General features: G+C 51.6%; 1 protein-coding gene across 4 annotated transcripts in view; it reads right to left on the bottom strand.

The window, feature by feature from the left end:
• JADE2 (jade family PHD finger 2) overlaps positions 1 to 18,446 on the bottom strand; it is a 113,724-nt gene that overhangs the window by 33,198 nt on the left and 62,080 nt on the right. For all 4 annotated transcript variants that reach the window (XM_051631580.1, XM_051631578.1, XM_051631581.1 and 1 more), the window contains one exon: positions 17,964 to 18,121. In XM_051631580.1, coding sequence (XP_051487540.1) covers positions 17,964 to 18,121 — 158 coding nt within the window. The remainder of the gene's footprint in view (positions 1 to 17,963; positions 18,122 to 18,446) is intronic.

The raw sequence follows: 18,446 nt of genomic DNA, 5'->3' as shown, positions 1-18,446 counted from the left end.
CTTGGCAAAGCCTTCCTTTTCTTGCCATGGATGGTGCAGCCACGCCATGTACATGCCCAACTCCAAGAGGGAAAGCAAGCCCAGCAAAATAGAAGTGGTTTTGTGCTGTCATCTCCTGTGCCTCAGATCCTTGGAGGACCACAGCTTGGACACAAGCACCTGCCCAGAGACTGCTGGTCTGGGCAACCTTAAGCGATGGTTTGAGTTGGAATGCATGAAAACAAGCTGATTTTCAGAAAACACTGAGCGCAGCCTGGCTGCCAGCTCCCCTTCCCAGGACCTCAAACCCGGAGTCTGTGCTTTTCCCAGTGTCCCAGAGAAAAGCAGTACAGCTCCAGTTCCCACTGGGCTGGCTTCCAATGCAGCTACATGGCCATCCTCCTTGGGCTGCTATCAGGAGGGGAAGGAGCCACCTGGGAATCAGGAATTTGGTTTCTGACCTGTGCCTTCACCTGCTTCAGTGTACTCTTCCCTGCAGACTGGTCATGTAACACCCATCCCTTCAGACGCAAAACCAGTCCCAGTGCTGCACACAGGCTTTTCCAACATGTCTTATTCTTCCCAAAAACCTACTGATGCTTTTGGTACAAACCCTCCTCCACCCTGCTCAGATCAACACTGCAGAGCAGCCCCTGGGATGCAGGGAGTGGGCAGCTCTGCACCGGGCTCTCTGTAGGAACATGCCTGTTTTTCAAGGGTTCCCAGTTCCCCCTCCCCGTCTTGCCTGACCATCAGCCTGCCAGCAGCAGCCTCCTAGCTGTTTGTATTCCCGAGTCAAATAACTCAACCTACAGCTCCAGCCACCAGCATCAACCTCATGCTGCTTCCCCCGACATTAGTGGGTTATTTCTCCCCACGGGAGCTCGCTGGAATAGCATGTCAGGACAGAAAGAGTTTGTTTGGGAGAAATACATTGTCCTACCTAGAAAAGTGGCAAATCTGAAGTGTGAAACACATGCAAGTACCAGGGCTGTTAGGAATAGTGACACTCTTGCCTGGAGCCAGTAGTCTTACTGGCAAGGGGGTCTGTGGACCAAACCACTCCTGCTCCATGGCCATGAAGGGTCATTCCACACCCCCAAAAGGAAGGATGCACCCAGATATGGGATAAACACAGGGATAGGGCTATGGCAAGGGCTTCTGCTCACCACGCTGGCATCTGGACCACTCTGCTGACCCATTCATCTACAGAAATTATATGAGAAAAATGAGCTGTGAGGGATATGATGGTCCAACTACTGACAGCAACAGTGACTCCTCCAGCCATTAATTCCTCAGAAGCAATTACTGCTGATTTACTGGGACACAACAGAGATCGGATCCTGTTCCTGGGCTGCCCAGATGAGATGCCTGCTCCATTCTGTGCCAGTATCCACTCCCCAGGGCATCATTTGCTGGCAGAGCAATCCCTGATTTAAAACACCCTCCAGGTCAGCCCCTGTAACCCAGCCCTCCCATGGGACACCTTCAGTGTGCCATGGACTTTAGAGCCACATTCACCCTGTGCTGGGCAGTGCTTTGGCTGGCTCAGCCATGGACAATGTTCCACAGGGTCAGTGAGGTTTGTCCTGAGCACTCTCTAATCACAACCACAGAGAGGGGCAGAGGGGCTGCCTGGTCTGCTGCAAACCCCCTGCACAGGGGGCCAACACGCACTGTCTGGCTGCTCTCCTGCCATTCCCTGGCAGCTCAGTGGCAATATGCACGACACTTGCCACGCACACATCAACAGTGTCACATGTAATGACATGCAAGCAGAGGCCAAGCTGGCAGTGAAGAGCAGCCCGTGGTGGCAGCTGACAGCTCTGCGAAGCCGGGAGCTGCAGTCTTTGCACAGCTCCTGTTTTCTCCCCCAAATACCAGCTCCCGTTGCACGTGTCGGCTGGGAAAGACGCTGCAAAAAGCCAAACAAACAGCAACCGCCGCAGCACGTCACCCTTCCCAAGCAGCTTCTCTGCCATGCAAAGCACAAGGATCCAACCCTGCTCTTCCACCAGGGAAGCCTTTTATCCCCTGTCAGGCTTTTCTCTGCCTTCAGTCCTGATATCTGAGTTAATGTCAGAGCATCAAGGGCCTCATGCTCTGGGATGTGTCTGGGGCAAAGCCATCAGGCCCATCATGGAACCAGCTCAATGGTGGGACCAGATGCTCCATGGTCTGTAAGGACCAAGGGGAGAAATTTGTGCACAAAGGCCCTATGGAACAGGACCCTACCTCCCTTGCCCAAGATTGGGAAGGAAATTTGTGGCAGGGCAGGAAAATGAACCTAGAGTTTCTCCCGACTCAGACATGCAGTTTGATTGCTGTCCTCTGCAGTCACAGCCATTGGAAGCACTTCCAGAGCCACCAGCTGGAGAAGCAATAATTTGACTGTTTGGAGAGGGAAATATCAATAAAGGAGTTAGTTTTGCTTCTTTCTCCACCAGCACATTGAAAATAAAGGTGTGTCCCCATGCCCTGAGGACATGTCTAAATCTCATTTCAGGATCTGGAAACAGTCCCATGAAAAGGCAGCTCTCAGATGGTCCCCAGATTTAAAAACAAGCTCACTGTAATCTAGGACAGGGCTTGGGGAGTCAGTAACACCTGTATTTAATGCAGACAGGAATAATAACACTGAAGCCATGCCTGCTCCAGCCAGGCTTCAGGAATCTCATCTAAGGCGCTCCCAGCCCCTGAAACACAGAGGAATCAGTGGTGCAAGGTGCCTTGGTCCAAGGACTGACCCTCTGTTTCCCAGGTCCTGCTCAGCCCTGCAAAGCTCCTGCCCTCAGGAGCTGCGGGCAGGCCGGGCACGGCTGCTGGCAGGGGGAAGGTCCAAGTTGTTGAGAAGAAAAACAAATCAATCAGGATTGTTCCTGCTGCAAAAAGCTCTGTGAGCAGGCATGGGGACGGTGTCTAAGCCACCCTTAAGCTGGGTTACACAAGCTGCTGGCCCGGGAGCTGCCTGCAACAGGTGACAGGCTGACAGGGCCATGGGATGCTCGGGATGGCGGGAGCCACTATTTTTAGCCGGGTGTAAAAGTGCAAAGATTAATTCTCTGTGTACACACCAAAGGGACAGCCTGAGCAGGTTGTTTACTGTGTGGACAGCCACCGAAACACACTTAGTCTGGTAAGGACACTGCTGGAAACTGGAGCCACCCATGTCTTTGCAGGTCACAGCCTGGGCCAGCTACCCTGAGGTGTGTGTGTGCAGCCTCTTCCTACTGCAGGTACCTCGTGGAAAAGGAATTTTGCCAAATGTGGTGCTGAGAGACAGGAGACAGTTGACTCTCCCTGGTCATGCAGCTGTCTGCTGAAAATTACTGAACCCCCAAAACCTGGCTGTGTGTTGAGACTCTCAGGCCCTGTCTTTGAGTGGAGCCGGGGATGCAGGGATCACAGGGAGCTTCCTGGGGCCACTGATGGGAAGTAACTGCACCACCAGCATGGATCTCCATGTTCAGCTCTTTCCAACACCACGGTGTTGAACAGCATTTGCTTTGGTTCAATGGGAGCTGGAGGTTACAGAGCGATGCTGCTTCACACCACGTCAGGGATGAGGAACATCAAGTTAACTAAGACACAAAGATCTGATGTTACTCACTAGCAATCCTATAAAGAGTAAGTATTAATATGAAACATATCTTAAGAGAACCACTAAATTTTACTTTTGGAGTTTCCCTTTCATGGGCAGGACCCCAGGTCACCCTGTCCTGTTGGGTGGCTCTAAGCTGTGACCTGAGTAGTGTCAACACCTGCAGCCCAACAGTGCCTGGGAAATAACCAAAACATTATTGTTCATACAGTGAGCAGCTTGTATAACCCTACAAAGACCCGCTGGAAGCCTGATCCAGATCAAACCCCTGCCTCATCTGCAGCACTTAGTTAAATACAGGGCTTTTATGGCTCACAAACGATCCAACAAACCACAGGAGACCATATCTGCTCATCTGACTATCCCTTCCACCCCAAGGAGAGCTGCCAGGTGCTGGAGGCTCACATGGGCCACCCCAAGCCTCGGGGAAAACCAAGCAGGACACGATGCCCAGCAGTGTGTAGCCTCCTTCAATTCCTCGATTTGCTTTAGAGGGTAAAATTATGTTCCAAAAAGCAACCTACTGCTCCCTGACACATGCTAGGACACCTGCAAAGAGCTTCTTGGTGTTCAGCTATAAAGATCAATGACTGCAGAGACAGCTGCCTTGGGCTAGGAGAAACAGTGGAAGGAAGAGATCCTACAATTTAATACAAGAGAGCAATCCTTTGGGAAAACCCATGCTCTGATTTACAGCAAAACAGAAAACAGACCGTGCTCTGCACCCCTCCTCAAATACAGTAACATCAAGAGAACTGGAGCCCAGGAAGCTCTGAGTTCTGTGCTGCTTCCACTGCAAGGCAGACATCAGGCTGCATCAACCCCGGCATGTTCCAATTAAATGGTGACAGGGACACATGAGCACCCTTGGCAGCTTCCTATGGCAGCCAGGGACCCCGTGCAGGACATGTCCCCTGAGTGGATCTCCACAAAAAGCAAGAATATGCTCCCAAAAGCACCAAACCACCTCCCTCAGCCTAAACCAGAACAAAAGAGTCTTGGATAGCAAGCAGTGTGTTATGAAGCACGTGGATGAGATGAGATCCTGAGCTTCTGAAGCTCTGTGAGGTGCAAGAGGTGCTGAGAGAAGAGAAAGTCCTGAGTATAACCCTGGGTTGGGAATTGAAGGTGTTGTGAGGCTGGGATGGCTCATATCCCAACAGGGAATGTTTCAAAGGCACCAGAATGGGCAGGTGGCAGAGGATAAATAATGCCAAAGTGGGAAATGAAAACACTACAGAAACAAACTGCACAGCCTGAGAGTCCCTCAGTACAACATCGGCGCATGACAGAGTCGTTACTCCACTACAGGAACACCTTCATCCCAAAAACACCTTAATAAAACACAAGCAAAACCCTCCTTGCTGGATCCCAAAGTTCTACTGAGGTACAAAGGTCACTCCTACTGAAAATAAACCAGAACAGTCCACTGCTGAAAAGCACAGCCAGCACCATGCTCCCCAAATGATGCCGTTCTTGGGGAAAAACATGGTCCTGGGCAACTGCTTCTTGAATGTGCATCCCAACAGCTAAGACTACCACAAGGTTCACCTGGCCCTCCACTCCACCAGTGCTCTTCAACATCATCCCCACCCACCCCTGAAGTGATCCCCAAAGTCATACTTGTCCCTCCATGGCAGAGGATGCAGAGCTGGGAAGGGATGGACCTGCTGGTCCAAGCAGCTTTACCTGCATCTGAGCCCTGTCATGGAGCACCCAAACACAACAGACCCACAACCAGGAGGTAAGTCACTTCTCGCTGATCCAGACTGAGCAGCTGGTGAGTTTGGTTGCCTTCCATAAGCCAGAGCACTCCAACAAGGTGGATTCCCATCAGCACCTCACTGCCACCCAGCTGACCCAGGACAAGGGCAACACATGGCCTCACCATGCTAGGCACCACTGAGCTGACTTCTTCTCCAAGCAGGTCTCTGATGGTGGGACCACATGTGTTCCCATCACAGCTACTGGGATGGGGGTTTGCTGCTGAGGGGCCACCACCGACATGCTGCCACTCTTCCTGCACCACCACAGCAAAGCATCACAGAGGCAAGGCCAAACTATTTGCAACAGTTACCTCAGTTACCCTGGAGGAGCATTTACTCCTTTATTTATCCATCTAGCCCAAAACAGGGCATTTAAAAAAAACCAAAAAACCAGAAATACCTGTAACCATCAAAGGCTTATTTAAACAAAAGGCTGAAAATTTGGATCAGCCCGAAAAGCACAACAAACCTGAGGCCATTAGTCTGCAAGTGGGTCTCAAGGGCGCTTGAGGAAAAGGAGTAAGTGGACCCCAATACTCTTGAGGATCACAGCTATCCCTGGAGAAGATTACACAGTAATAAAATACACTCAGCAAATTCCCATGGTTAATCATGTCTGTAAACTGAATGCTTCACTTGGCTGAAGGGAGAAGGCATTTTTTCTATATGCTCACTTTTTAATATACTAGATAGAAATAATTAATCCTGCCTAGTGTTTCTCTTCCAAAAATACTTAATTTTATTACAAGGAAGGCTTTAGTCAGTCATCTATTCTTTACCTACGTTCCAGTTTAAATTAGTCCTGTTCGGTGTCCATAAATAAATCAGCTTAGGAAAGTCAGTGGAAAGATAACTCTGCCAGCAACCTTCACCAGATGCTGATACTGCTCTTAGTGCCTGCTCTGCTCGCAGGGAATTCTCCTGCAGCACACGACAACCTTACAAAGGCAATTTAAAGGGATGATTTTCATTTTCTGTTTATTAAAGTAGTATCTAGCAGGCCATTCGGACCAGATGCCCTATCTTCTTACGAACTTAAGCTAATAGATTTTATAGGTGCTATTGCTCCTCAATAGCACAATGGAATTTAAGATGTTAGAGAAAGAGCCTGGTGACAAAAGGGTGAGGGATGGGGCTGCAGATGGTGGTGGATGGTCACAGTAAGGAGCTGAGAACCACAAACAAGATTTTGTGACCCCCAGAGTACCCAGGCCCAGATTTACCAACAAGGTTATGCCTACTTGATCCACTTTTACGGCTTCTAGTTTGTCTGTAAAACCATGAGCCAAGAATTATACTCTCAAAGCTGGATTCAAAGAAGAAAGGGAATGCCAAGAGGACATTAAATAGGTTTGGTTCTAAATTGACTGACCTGACGTTTAGACTGGCATGTAAGCTGCCTTACAGGACCTGCAGTGGCTTCCTGATCTGGTGGCCCAGGCTGCCACACAACTTCATGCCATTTATAGGCTATCCTTGTCTCAGGGAGAGAAATAAGCACATTTCTAGCAAAACCAGCAGTTGATGGAGGTAATATAACATCAGCCTTTCCCTTGGACATTCATGCTTGAGCAAGCAGCCTGGTGTAACCACAGGGTTCACCACTGCTGCCAACTGGTGTGAGTGATGGCTGGGCTGGCACCACTCCCTGCCATCACCTAAACCCTCACTAAACTGCTTGTCCCAAAACCCTGTGCAGGTGGCAAACAGATCTGAAGCTCTCATTCAGCTTCTTCCTGCTGCTTTGGGAGGAAAAGGCAGTTGGATTTGATCCCAAGATCGACCTGTGACAGGAGCTCTGGTGCCCAGAAGGCACAGTCCTGACTGCCCAAACCCCAGCAGCCAATGCTCAGCCTCGGAAGGTCCCTTGGTGCTGCCCAGGTGGCACTGGGGATGCTGAGGAAGGGGTTAATGCTGCCTGCAGCAGCGTCCTGCCCTCCGTACTGCAGCCAGTGAGGGCGCTGAGCAGGCTGCACATCCCAGCCCTCCATGGGAGGCTGCCAGGGTCCCTGGGATGCAGCAGAGACCCCGGGATAAGTCAAGGACCCTGGGAAGCCTCAGGGATGCCAGGATGCGGCAGGGACTCCCAAGATGTGTCAAGGACTCTGGGATATGTCAGGGACCCCAGGATGCATCAGAGTTCTCGGGATATGTCAGGGGACTCTGGGATGCATCAAGAAGTCAGGGATGCATCAGGGACCCTGGCACCCTCTGCCAGGCAGGGACCAGCCCAGGACAGGGCAGCTCAGCTACACTCACTGTCCCTTTAGCTGTTGGTTTTCCCAGCTGAATCCCAGACACTCGGTGCTTTCCAAGCAGTGAATATTAGAAACTATGACTGCCAGCTTTGAAAAGACCCCAAGTTCTCTGCAGCTTCATGGAACTCAGCCCCAGCACTGCCTCCCTGCCAGGCTTGGCACATGTCTCAGCTGGGAAACTCCTCCTGGATCTGGGACCATCCAGGCTTTTGCTGCTTGGGTTTGAAAATCTCCTTGGGAAAATCCCATTTCTCTGCAAAAGGTCAAGGACAGGGTCGGGTGGCCCTTCACGTGCTGCTAAAGGTTGAGGATCTATACAGGCAGGTTCTGAAGTTCCACAGAAATGCAGCTGAAGCTCCAAGTTGCCATTAACAGGTGCAGTAAGAAAAATGCTCCATTTTCCCCTCTCTGTGTATTATCTCCTCCAGTAACAGCCTGTAACCAGAGTGGGTCCTTCCAGGCCTCTGGAATAATGTAATCCTCTAAGGAGAAAGTGATTCACTCCTCTTTGATGTGATAAAAAGAGGAAAACAAGTGAACAGGAGGCACTAAACAGCCATCTTGTTAAACCCAGACAGCTTTTCCAATTTTGTTTCTGAGCTGTTTATCACCACATAAAAAGCCTGATACTCAGCAGACGAGATGAAGACCAGCGTGTTGATGTCCCTGTCTTTCTCCCGTTCATATTCCAGCCTAAATCTCACTGAGATTTAGCTCAACACATGAATTATTTAAGTCTCAACTCTGATTCAGTGCCCAGAAAATCATTTTAGCGTAGACAGGAGAAAGGACCCGGTAAACAAGTGCTCAGGTGCCGCGCTGGGAAGCCGCAGAGCAGCGACCGCCTTCCTGAGGCAGAGGAGAGGATGGGGACCATTTCACAGGGGGGTTCATCTGCACAACTTCTGTGCAGGAGAAAAGCAAGGCTGCAGGGCCAGGCAGGCAGCAGTTGGCTGGTGGGCTGCTCGCAGCAACAAAACGCAGATGTTTTTTTCCGGTTGACTAGACAAAAGCAGCGTCTGGGCTGAGAGCAACAGACACGCATCATTTTTGACACTGTGCAAGGATCTCCTTCGTGTTCCTTCCCAGCCTTAGCAGGAGCACCAAAAGGCTTCAGGAGGGGGCTCTGACCTGGTGCTGGGAGGAGGTACAACCTGTGCTGCTCTTACGGCTCCGAAATCCAGCAAAAACACAGCAGCCTCTGAATCCCTGGCAGAGCCAGCACCCATGGGTGCTGCTCTCCTCCTTCTCCCAGAGCACCACTGACCTACCTGGTAGCCCTTCAGGGACCTATGTTTCACACCAACCCTCTCCAAACCCAGCCAGCAGGCCGCTGGTATTCTGCTCATTTCCAATTAAGCAATATATATCTTGGAATTGCTACTAGGGAAGCCAGGGACACTTGAGCGTATGTTTTCTGAATATAAAAAGAGGAAAAATGTTGCTCCTTCACGTAACTTAAGCCAAGCCACTAACGTTCAAGCATCTGGAATTAATTATCTCAGCCAGATAATGTTCCCACTATTATTTCAGTAACGCAAACAGCTCTGCTTATATTTGCATCCACCTACTAACAGGGACCAGAGACAGAAGCTGCAAGAGATGGCAGCAGCTCTGCACCTGCCGTGCTCCCAGCCAGGGCTGTGTCCCAGCAGATCAGGCATCAGCCAAGGGAGCTGAGCAGCAGGAAGCCCCCAGTACAGATGTGGGCACAAATTCCTGTCATGAGCCAAGTGCCGTCGAATGGGTCTCTTTCCACAAAAGCAACCCAGGGAAAGCTTTGAGGAATTTGAGAAGGCAGCATTCAACCTTTTGGAATGTGTTTTGAATCACTGCATTAACGCTGAGCCCTGAAACACACAAGTGCAGTTTTGACACTGAGTCACTTGAAGCCTCACACAGACACAGCCCATCCCACAAAATCAGGAGGGATCCGTCTGCCTCTTGCACCATCCACACACTGCTACGGAGCTATGCTGGTCTTGCTGCATCTTCCTGATCTCCTTTGAGTGCACTGAAAGAAAACTACCTTCCATCTCTTCTCCAACTCCGCAGGGTCCTGGGAACATAGTAAAGCTCACTTTCCAGCAGTGCAGGCTACACCTAAATTCAACAGGATTAACCACAGCAGCACCAAGAATCGAGCAACTATTCCCACTCCTTGGCTGTCCAGCTATTCCCATCACTCTAAAGAGCTCTTAAAAGTAACAGTTTCTTGTATTGTTCAGCGGGGACACAAGGTGCACTAACTCACTAAGAATTTAGTTAATTCCTGCTGTGGTTGCAAGCAGAAGCAATCAGATCTGCCATGGTCTACCTGGCTATGCACTAAAGTCATGGCTCTGGATGGAGATGTGGAGCTGATGGAGGGTGATGCGGAAGCTCTGCACGTCGCAGAGCACTGGGAATCAAGTCTGCTCATTCTATACATTTACAGCTGAAACACACTTGACCTTCTATTCCTTGATCCAGTATAAACCACAGGCAACCACTGGGAGGATTAGCAAACATTTAAAATAAAAGTCCAGGTGCCTGGGTACTAGGCACAGGCTGGATTAACACATTTCCCGTAGCAAACTAATAAAGGTGAGGACTTGCTGAAAGCCCACATGAGAACTTGTCAAGCAGATTGTAAAACAGAAATGATTGCAAGCAACTGACAGAGTAAACCAGGCTCTTCCCTTTACAAAGCACTCGCAGGCACTGGGCTGGACTAACCAACCCCTACAACACAACCCCTCCCGGGCACTCCTCAGACCCCCTGAACACTGACACACTGCTGCTCCAGAGACAATTCACCCCATCCTAAATCTGGTATCACAGAATCATAGAACTGTTTGGGTTGAGAGGGACCTTAAAGAACATCCAGTTCCAACTCCCTGCTGTGAGCAGGGACATCCACCACTAGAGCAGGCTGCTCCAAGCCCCATCCAGCCTGCTCTTGAAGACTTTCAGGGATAGGGCAGCCACAACTTCTTTGGGGAAACTGGAGCAGTGTCTCATCATCCTCACAGGAAAAAATTCCTTCCTAATATCTAGTCCAAATTTCCCCTCTCCAGTTTAAAGCCATTCCCACTTGTCCTATCACTCCCTGCCCTTGTCCAAAGTCCCTCCCCAGCTTTCCTGGAGCCCCTTCAGGCACTGGAAGGTGCTCTAAGGTCTTCCTGAAGCCTTCTCTTCTCCAAGCTGAACCCCAACTCTCTCAGCCTGTCTCCACAGCAGAGGTCTTTCAGCCCTCAGATCATTTCCATGGCCTCCTCTGGACTTGCCCCAAGAGCTCCACGACCTTCTTCTGCTGGGGGCTCCAGAACTGGACACAGTACTCCAGGTGGGAGTATCTAACTGACTGGCAGGACACAGCACCCTGCAAACAACCTGTCCCTCCCTGCTGCTGGCAGAGACACAAGCTGCCCAAGCACACCCCACTGGAAACCTCCCTTTCCCAGCAGCAAGACTGCAGGGAGACCTCACTGACATTACATCATTGGGACATTTTTGCTGTCCTTGATCAGTGCCACTGGCCAGGGGGCCACAAGTGCCCCAGGTGTGGTGCCACAAGCACTGCCAGGGACCCACAGCTCAGCCTGGCCACCCTCGCTGCAGCCAGGCACCACTGGGGAGGTCCACATGAGAGCTTTCCTCTCCCTGTGCTCCCATGTCCCACGGCTTGTGATCTAAACATTTAGGCCTAGGGCAGCCAGGATTTCCATTTCTTTTGATGAGAGCAGAGTCTCAGATCTTGAAAGGGAAGCATATCGGTATTTCTGAGGAGTACCAGCATCCAGGGGGATGACTGACCCAAGAAATGCCCTTTGCAGAATCATTGTGTGCCATCTGCGAGCCCCAAGCTCACATGTTTTTCAGGGTGAGATGGAGGGAAAGAAAAAGGGAAAAAAAAAAAAGTATCATGTTGGGGGGAAAAAAAAAAAAAAGCTCTTCTCCAAAAGATACACAAACTGCTGCAGAATCTGCCTGCCCCTTCTGCAGCAAAGCCCAAGGGAAGCTGCTGATGAGTCAACAGCCAGCCTGCGTCGCCGACCGAGGAAAGGAAGTCCAATCCCAACACTGGAGAACAAAGTGTGCTGGTTCATCAGGCACAGGCTGACGGAGCCTGCACAGCTTCCCCAGGGCTGGGAGCTGCAGCGACGGAGCCTGGAGCCCAGCCAGGGCTCCTGCCGCACACCCAGGAGGGAGGAGAGGTCCAGGCACTGCTGGGATGTCTGCCCTATGCTGCCCTGATCCCCACAGATCGCTCGCAGGACTGGAACTGCTCCCTCCCTCTGCTGGGTGTTCTGGCACCCAGCCCTGCTGGGATGAGCCCAGGTGTCTGCTCACCAGGAGAAGGGAAAAAGTGCCCCAGTCTGACAGCCATTACTGGTGCACCAGTTAATCCCTCTCCCCACCTCAGTACATTCATTGCCAACGCTGCTCCCCACCAGCAGACCTGGACCACAAAATCACAAAATTGTTTTGGCTGGCAAAGATCTTTAAGATCACAAAGACAAACCATTAGCCCAGCACTGCCAAGGCCACCACTAAACCATGCCTCTCAGCACCGCACCTACACAGCTTTTAAATCCCTCTACAGATGGTGACTCCAACACAGCCCTGGACAGCCTGTTCCAGGGCCTGACAACCCTTTTGGGGAAGGAGCTGGTCCTAATATGCAATCTAAACCTCAAGTGGTGCAACTTGAGTCCATTTCCTTTCGTTCTACAACTTGTTACCTAGGAGAAGAGATCAACATACCCCCTCATTCCAGCCTCCTTTCAAGTAGTTGCAGAGAGCGAGGTCTCCCCTCAGCCTCCTTTTCTCCAGGATAAACACCCCCAGTTCCCTCAGCTGCTCCTCATAAGACTTATGCTCCAGACCTCCCCCAGCTGCTCCACATGCCTCCTCTTGCTCCCTCTTGCAACGATGCTGGTTAATGCAAAACCAGGGCACAAACATCCCTGCCAACAACTCCCAAAGAACTGCTGCACCTCCTGGAGATGTTGGGGCACCTCCTGACGGGACTGGAGCCCACTAAAGAGCAGCAGAGCTTGGAGGAGATGAACACTGGGCAGCCCCACACCACCAAGGAGCTGCTTCACCTGTGTGTGTAGCTGAGAGAGGAGAGGGGCCCGAGGGGACCTGAGGGAGGACATGATGGTGACACCAACACTGTGCTGACATGGCAGTGTCTGCACCGGTGCCACTGCCATCACGGCACTGGTGCTGGCCAAGGTTGTGCCTTCCTGTTGCTGCAGCACTTGGTGTTTTCTGTCGAAACGGGGCCACAGCGACCATGCAAGCAGGGATCTGCAGTGCCAGGAATATCTGGGAAAGCTGCCAGCAAGAAGCAGCCTTCCTGCTCGTCCTCCCGCTGTGTGCAAATTCACAGGAAATACAATCTACAGCACATACTAATGTGGCTTAATGCGAGATCCAAGAGCCACCTCTAGATCCTGCCTGCATCCCTGTCAGCCTGGGGAAGGAGCCTCCTGCCAGAAACGTTAAATCATTAAATAAAGGAGGAATTAAAACCTGTACAGGTTCATGAAATCTGGCATAGGTGCTGCAGTTTGATGGGGTGATGCTCTGTGCCGGGCGAGCTCACCAGGTGGCCGTGTGCGGCACTGGCGGCGTCGGTGCCGGTGGGCAGGGATGAGCCCAGCTGGGGCTCTGCACAAAGGGCTTCACAGCCTCCTACGAACACCCAAGGCAAACCAGCAAGGCCCACTTTCCTCCTGGGTGTATCACAGTGGGACTCTGGAACAACAAAGCTCATCTTAAGCTTCTCTTTCCCACTTACAACAGGAGTGGCACTCGCAGCCCTGATGCTCCAAGACCATTGTGATAATTCATCCCATTAATGTACCTTGCACAGTTCTTAAACTCAAGTTGTGCTGAGATCCTCCAATATTGCATCCAGTGCCCAGCTGTGCCTCCACACCTGACTGGCACCTTGTACCTGGCTCTACCACTGAATCACGGTGGAAATCTCCATGCCTCAGCTTACCCATTTGTAAAATAACTGCAGAGCTCACACAGGGGCTGGAAGGCTTGTCTCTGGTTCTGGAAAGCCAGTGGAGATCCTCTGGCTACCAGCTCTAGCAGAGGTGGGATGTGCTGTCAGCACTGGGATGTGCTCTCATTACCAGGACGCAGCATCACACCGAGTCCCAGTGGGGTGACCTGGAGACACAGGGGCAGGGGATGCCAGCCTGCTGCTCCCTGCCTGCCCAAAGGGAAACTTGCCTGGTCCTCACTCCCCTGATCTCATCCGACCACAAGCAGCTTTTCTCACCACGCTGGAGCCCTTCAAGCTCTGGGCAATTCCCAGGCGAGTTACAGTACAACACAAAACCCTTTTCAGCAGCAATGAGCCAGAAATGATTGTGGAGGGGAAGCAGCTGATGTCCTGCACTGCCCGATAACCGGGGCAGGCGGGTGCCCCTCGGCAGCGTCCCTGTCTCCCTGGACACGGAGCCAAGGGACACGGTACCTCTTCCCCCACCACTTTCCCTGTGACTGCACTGGGATTTGTGCTAACCCAGAAAGGACCCTCCAGTTTAAGGTGGCTCTTAGTGGAGGCAATTTGAGACAGCTGCTTTCTGGGGAAAACATTCCTTAAAATACAGCTCTCTCCTGCCTCACCCCCAGCTTCTGACATTTCAGAGCTCCAGGAAAAGAAAACGTATCAAAAAATAATAATAATTAAAAAAAATATAAAAAATATCTAATTTTCAGCTTTGGAGGCACAGAACTGAGAGGCAGGGAGAGCTGGTTTCCAAGCGCCCAGGCAGGAGATGAAAAGAGCAGCAGCGGCTGCGTACAAGGCTCCTTGTGGAGGGAGAGATCCCTGGCTGGAGCGAGAAGTGATTCCCACGATTCCCACACCCTCCGCTGCAAAATCTGGTCGCTGCTTAGCACAGCTCCTGGTCCAGCCCCAACCCAGCCCCGGGGCTGCAGGGTGACGGGCTGAAGGTTGTTTTGCAGGCAATGCCCCCTGCTCTCCAGCTCTAGTGGCTTCTCCCCTCCTGCCTCCTTCTAGGAATTTCACATGGAAATGGCTGTCAGGAGTGACAACGTTGGGACAAGATTCCCACATCCATCCCCTGCTGCCACAAATCCAAGGGCAGGATGCTCTGCCACACCTTGGAGATACTGGGAGAAACAAACTGCTGCCCCAGCAGCTGCTGGGTTCCACATTCCTTAGGCTACAAAAAATAATTAAAAAATCAGCGCTGGAAATTTTTTTCAGCAGTGAAAGGAACATGGATTGTCCACATCTGACACGTGGAGGATCCATTGGATTTATGCCACATTTTTCATTTGAGTCGGGCAAAAGGCAAGTTTGGGAAGCAAGGGGTAAAGTGGTGCTGAGCCCATGGGGCAGCAACTGAGGTGGGACCAGCCAGGCACCTGCTGCCAGGACGGAGGTGGGGGCAAATAAAGCAATTAAACTGGGGAGGTTAATGGAGCTGTAAGGCCTTGTGAGGCTGCTCTCTTTAGGCAGATGGAATTTAGTCATCTCTTTTGAAAAAATACTTGACATTTCTCCAAAGGAGGGGAAGCTGCAAGCTATGTAACACTGCAGACAGACAAGGGACTGCAGGCTGCATCTGTCCTTGGCAGCACCAACGCCGCCCTCTCCATCCACAGCTCTCACAACGGTGATCCCAGTGGGAAAACACCGAGGGCAGGGATGCTGCCAGAGGGTGGACTGCTCGGGAGGAGCACACCCGCCTTCTGGTGTGCATGTGGAGAGATGCTGTCCTGATTAAAAAGAATCTGGCAGTGTCACTGCTTGTCCCCCGGGACGTACATCATGGCCACAAACCAGGTGCAACCATTAACGCTGCTGTAAAATGAGCTCCTCATTCCACTCACATCAAGCTAGCAAGGGCAAAACATCCCAAGCAGGCTTTGGTCTAAGGACAAAGCCCTTCAGGCCACACTTGCTGTCTTGCCAGTGAAGAGAGATGGCTCAGGCAGATGAGACACAATGCAGGACAGAGAGCCAGAAGAGAAGGATGTTCTCTTGAGGGAGGTGAGGCTGTGGGTTGGCAGCACAATCCCACAGCAGCCTGGGATCAGCAGGGCATAGTGCAACCCAGAGGGGCTGAAGAAATCCACCTGGGATTAGCTGAGAGTGACCAAGCCACTAACATGTATCTTTGAGAGACCACAGCAAATGGGGTCACATTTCAGAAGACCAGAAGCAGACACACATTATCTGCCTTTAAAAAGAAGACTTGGGGGAAAGTCACTGAAACACATGAATAAGCAACCTCTATGGATGCACACAGAAAGTAATATGGGATGAGAACCCTCTGACCTGGGCTGTGACCTTGGCGGTGGGTGGACAGGAGAGGAGCAGATGGGACTCATCTTGACTTAGCAATGCTTCAACACTGCCCATCAGGAGATGTTCTGCAGTGTCCTGGGCTGTGCCGAGACCTCTGTGGGGCCAAGATTACCCAAGCAAACACAGGCTAGGTCTGCTTGATCTGATGAGTTTATCTGCCACAATGGAGAAGCCACAAACTCTTTGAAGAGTGTGGCTTGAACTCAAAGTGGCATGGAGGAACTGAAGAAAAAGCTGGAACTAACACAAGAGGCGACTCATCAAGGATCACAGAATAGTGCCAAGCTTGAAAAGAATCCAATGAGCAAAATAACCCAAAGACTTAGGAAATTCTTCAGAGGAGGATCTGAGGGTGGAAGTGAAACCCAAGCTCAAGGTGTGGGCAGCTCCAGGCTGCAGCAGGGAGGCTGATGTCCCGTGGGCATGTCCTTGTGGTGACATGGGCAAAACCAGGGGAAGCCTGGAAGGTAGTGACAAAAATGTTCTTAACTCCAAACAACATGACCTTTGATGGAAGCTTCAAATGGATGGATCTTTTCCATCCAGAGCACTGAGAGGAGACATCATAGAAATGTGAAAGATACCAGGAAGGAGTGGGACAGGGTGGGATGGGGAGCTGGGGGGGCAACCTGTATCTGGCATTGCTTTAGGAGCATCCCTGTGTGGGAACAGGCAGCACCAGCAGAGCTGCCTCGGGGACTCCCAAAAACAAGTGCTTATGGAAAAGGAGAGGGGTACATCTGGCGCCTGGGATGCAAAACCCCACCTGCAGGAATGCTGGGAAGCAGCCCCCATGGTCCAGGCTGGCAGTAGATGGGCACTGCCAGCCCAACCAGTGCTGAGCTATCACTTTTCAGCTGGAAATGGAACCGGCACGAGCCCTCAGCTGGGGAGCAGAGCCCTTGCAAGGCCAGACTGTGGTTAGCTATCAAAGACAACTAAAATAAGATATTCTACACACAGGGTTGGGGTTTCCCCCCCTCCCCCCTTCTCTTTCTTTTTTCTGTTTTTTCCTTTTCTCTTTCCAAGGATTAAATCAACTCAACAGCCCCCTTTACAACTTCCCTTTTGATGTGCTCACACTCATTAAAGTTTCATTTCTTTCTCCGTTTTCCCCGGGGGAGGAGGGGAAGCCTACACAAAAGTTTACTTCAGAAGCGGGGTCGGCAGCTGCAGCAGCAGCTGCTCTTGCTGTGGGACAAGCAGAGGCTCTGCTGGGCTTCACACCCTGCCCAAATTGCTCAGCAAAATCCATCCTCCTGCAGGCACCCCACTCCCACCCGCAGCCCCAGCATCCCACCGGCACGATGCTCCCACGGGATGTGTGCCCCGCGATAATCCCCACACACACCCCAACTGAGTATCAGCTCCTCCACGTTTCTTTTCTGCCCGAGCAGCTGTTTAAGTGTCTATTTTAAAACTCAGTTCCCTATTTTAAAACAGCTAATGAGACACTGATCTAGGCCGATAGACGTCGTCTCTGCAAGGTCTGGGAGATGCCTGTCTGTTCGCTGGACTCCTTTTCCCAAGCCCTGGATCTCGGCATGCCTGTCACGTTCCCAACACACAGAAACAGCTTACATGGGAAAGAGGGAAGTTTTTAATTTAGGGGCCAACTCCTGCACCCCTGCCGTGAAACACCAGCAACACAGCCACGTGTTTCTAGATGGAGACACACCAACCAGCCAGGCAGAGGCTGATGTTCCAAACTGGTTTTTGTTGGCATTTTTTTATCCTCCCTTTGATTTTATCAGGTCTTTATAAAATTTCCTGACCAAGAGAGGCTGGGCTGCCTGGCACAGCCCCTTGCTGCTGCCTCAGAAAAGCCAGGCATGCATGAGAGGGATTTTCAGAAAGCAACTGCCCATGGCAGGGTATGGCAGGAGGTCTCTGTGCACCCCTGTGCAATCCCAGGGATCCCGTGCAACCCCTCTACATGGTCTCCAAGATGCTTTGCAACCCACCAAGGCAACGGGGACCCCATGGAGGGGACACCGCTCACTTACCTGACCACGGGCTCAGGGATGGCCTCAGCACTCGCTGGCACCTGGACGCCCTTCTCCCACTCCTGCCTCCAGGGATCAGCCAGGACGTAGTAGTCGTCGGGGCTCAGCTGGAAGGAGTCGGGGATCTTCATGGCTGTTATCAGATCTGTACGGAAAACCTGCATTGGAAGAAAAACCACACACATTCAACAGGCAGTGTGAGGGGTCTGGCAGAGGTGGTGTATACACGCAGCCAGGGAGGGTACTCTGGGGAAATGGTCCCCAAGGGACAGTGTGGCAGGTGCCTGCATCCCCAGCAGCACAGCTCCAGGATATCACCTCATGTCACCTCTGGCGTGACATTTGGGCAGGATTCGGGGAGAACTAGGTGGGCAGGCAGGGACTCCCCAAGTAAGAACCCAAGTACCTGTGGCTGAAACTCCCATCCTGAGATCCCCAAGCCCAGGCAGCTGTGAAATCCAGTCACTGGGTGCAAGCTTGGCC

This window comes from Apus apus, chromosome 13 (genome assembly GCF_020740795.1).
Source record: "Apus apus isolate bApuApu2 chromosome 13, bApuApu2.pri.cur, whole genome shotgun sequence".
In the NCBI taxonomy this organism is placed as follows: Eukaryota; Metazoa; Chordata; class Aves; order Apodiformes; family Apodidae; genus Apus; species Apus apus.
This window is presented reverse-complemented; position numbering and strand designations above follow the sequence as displayed.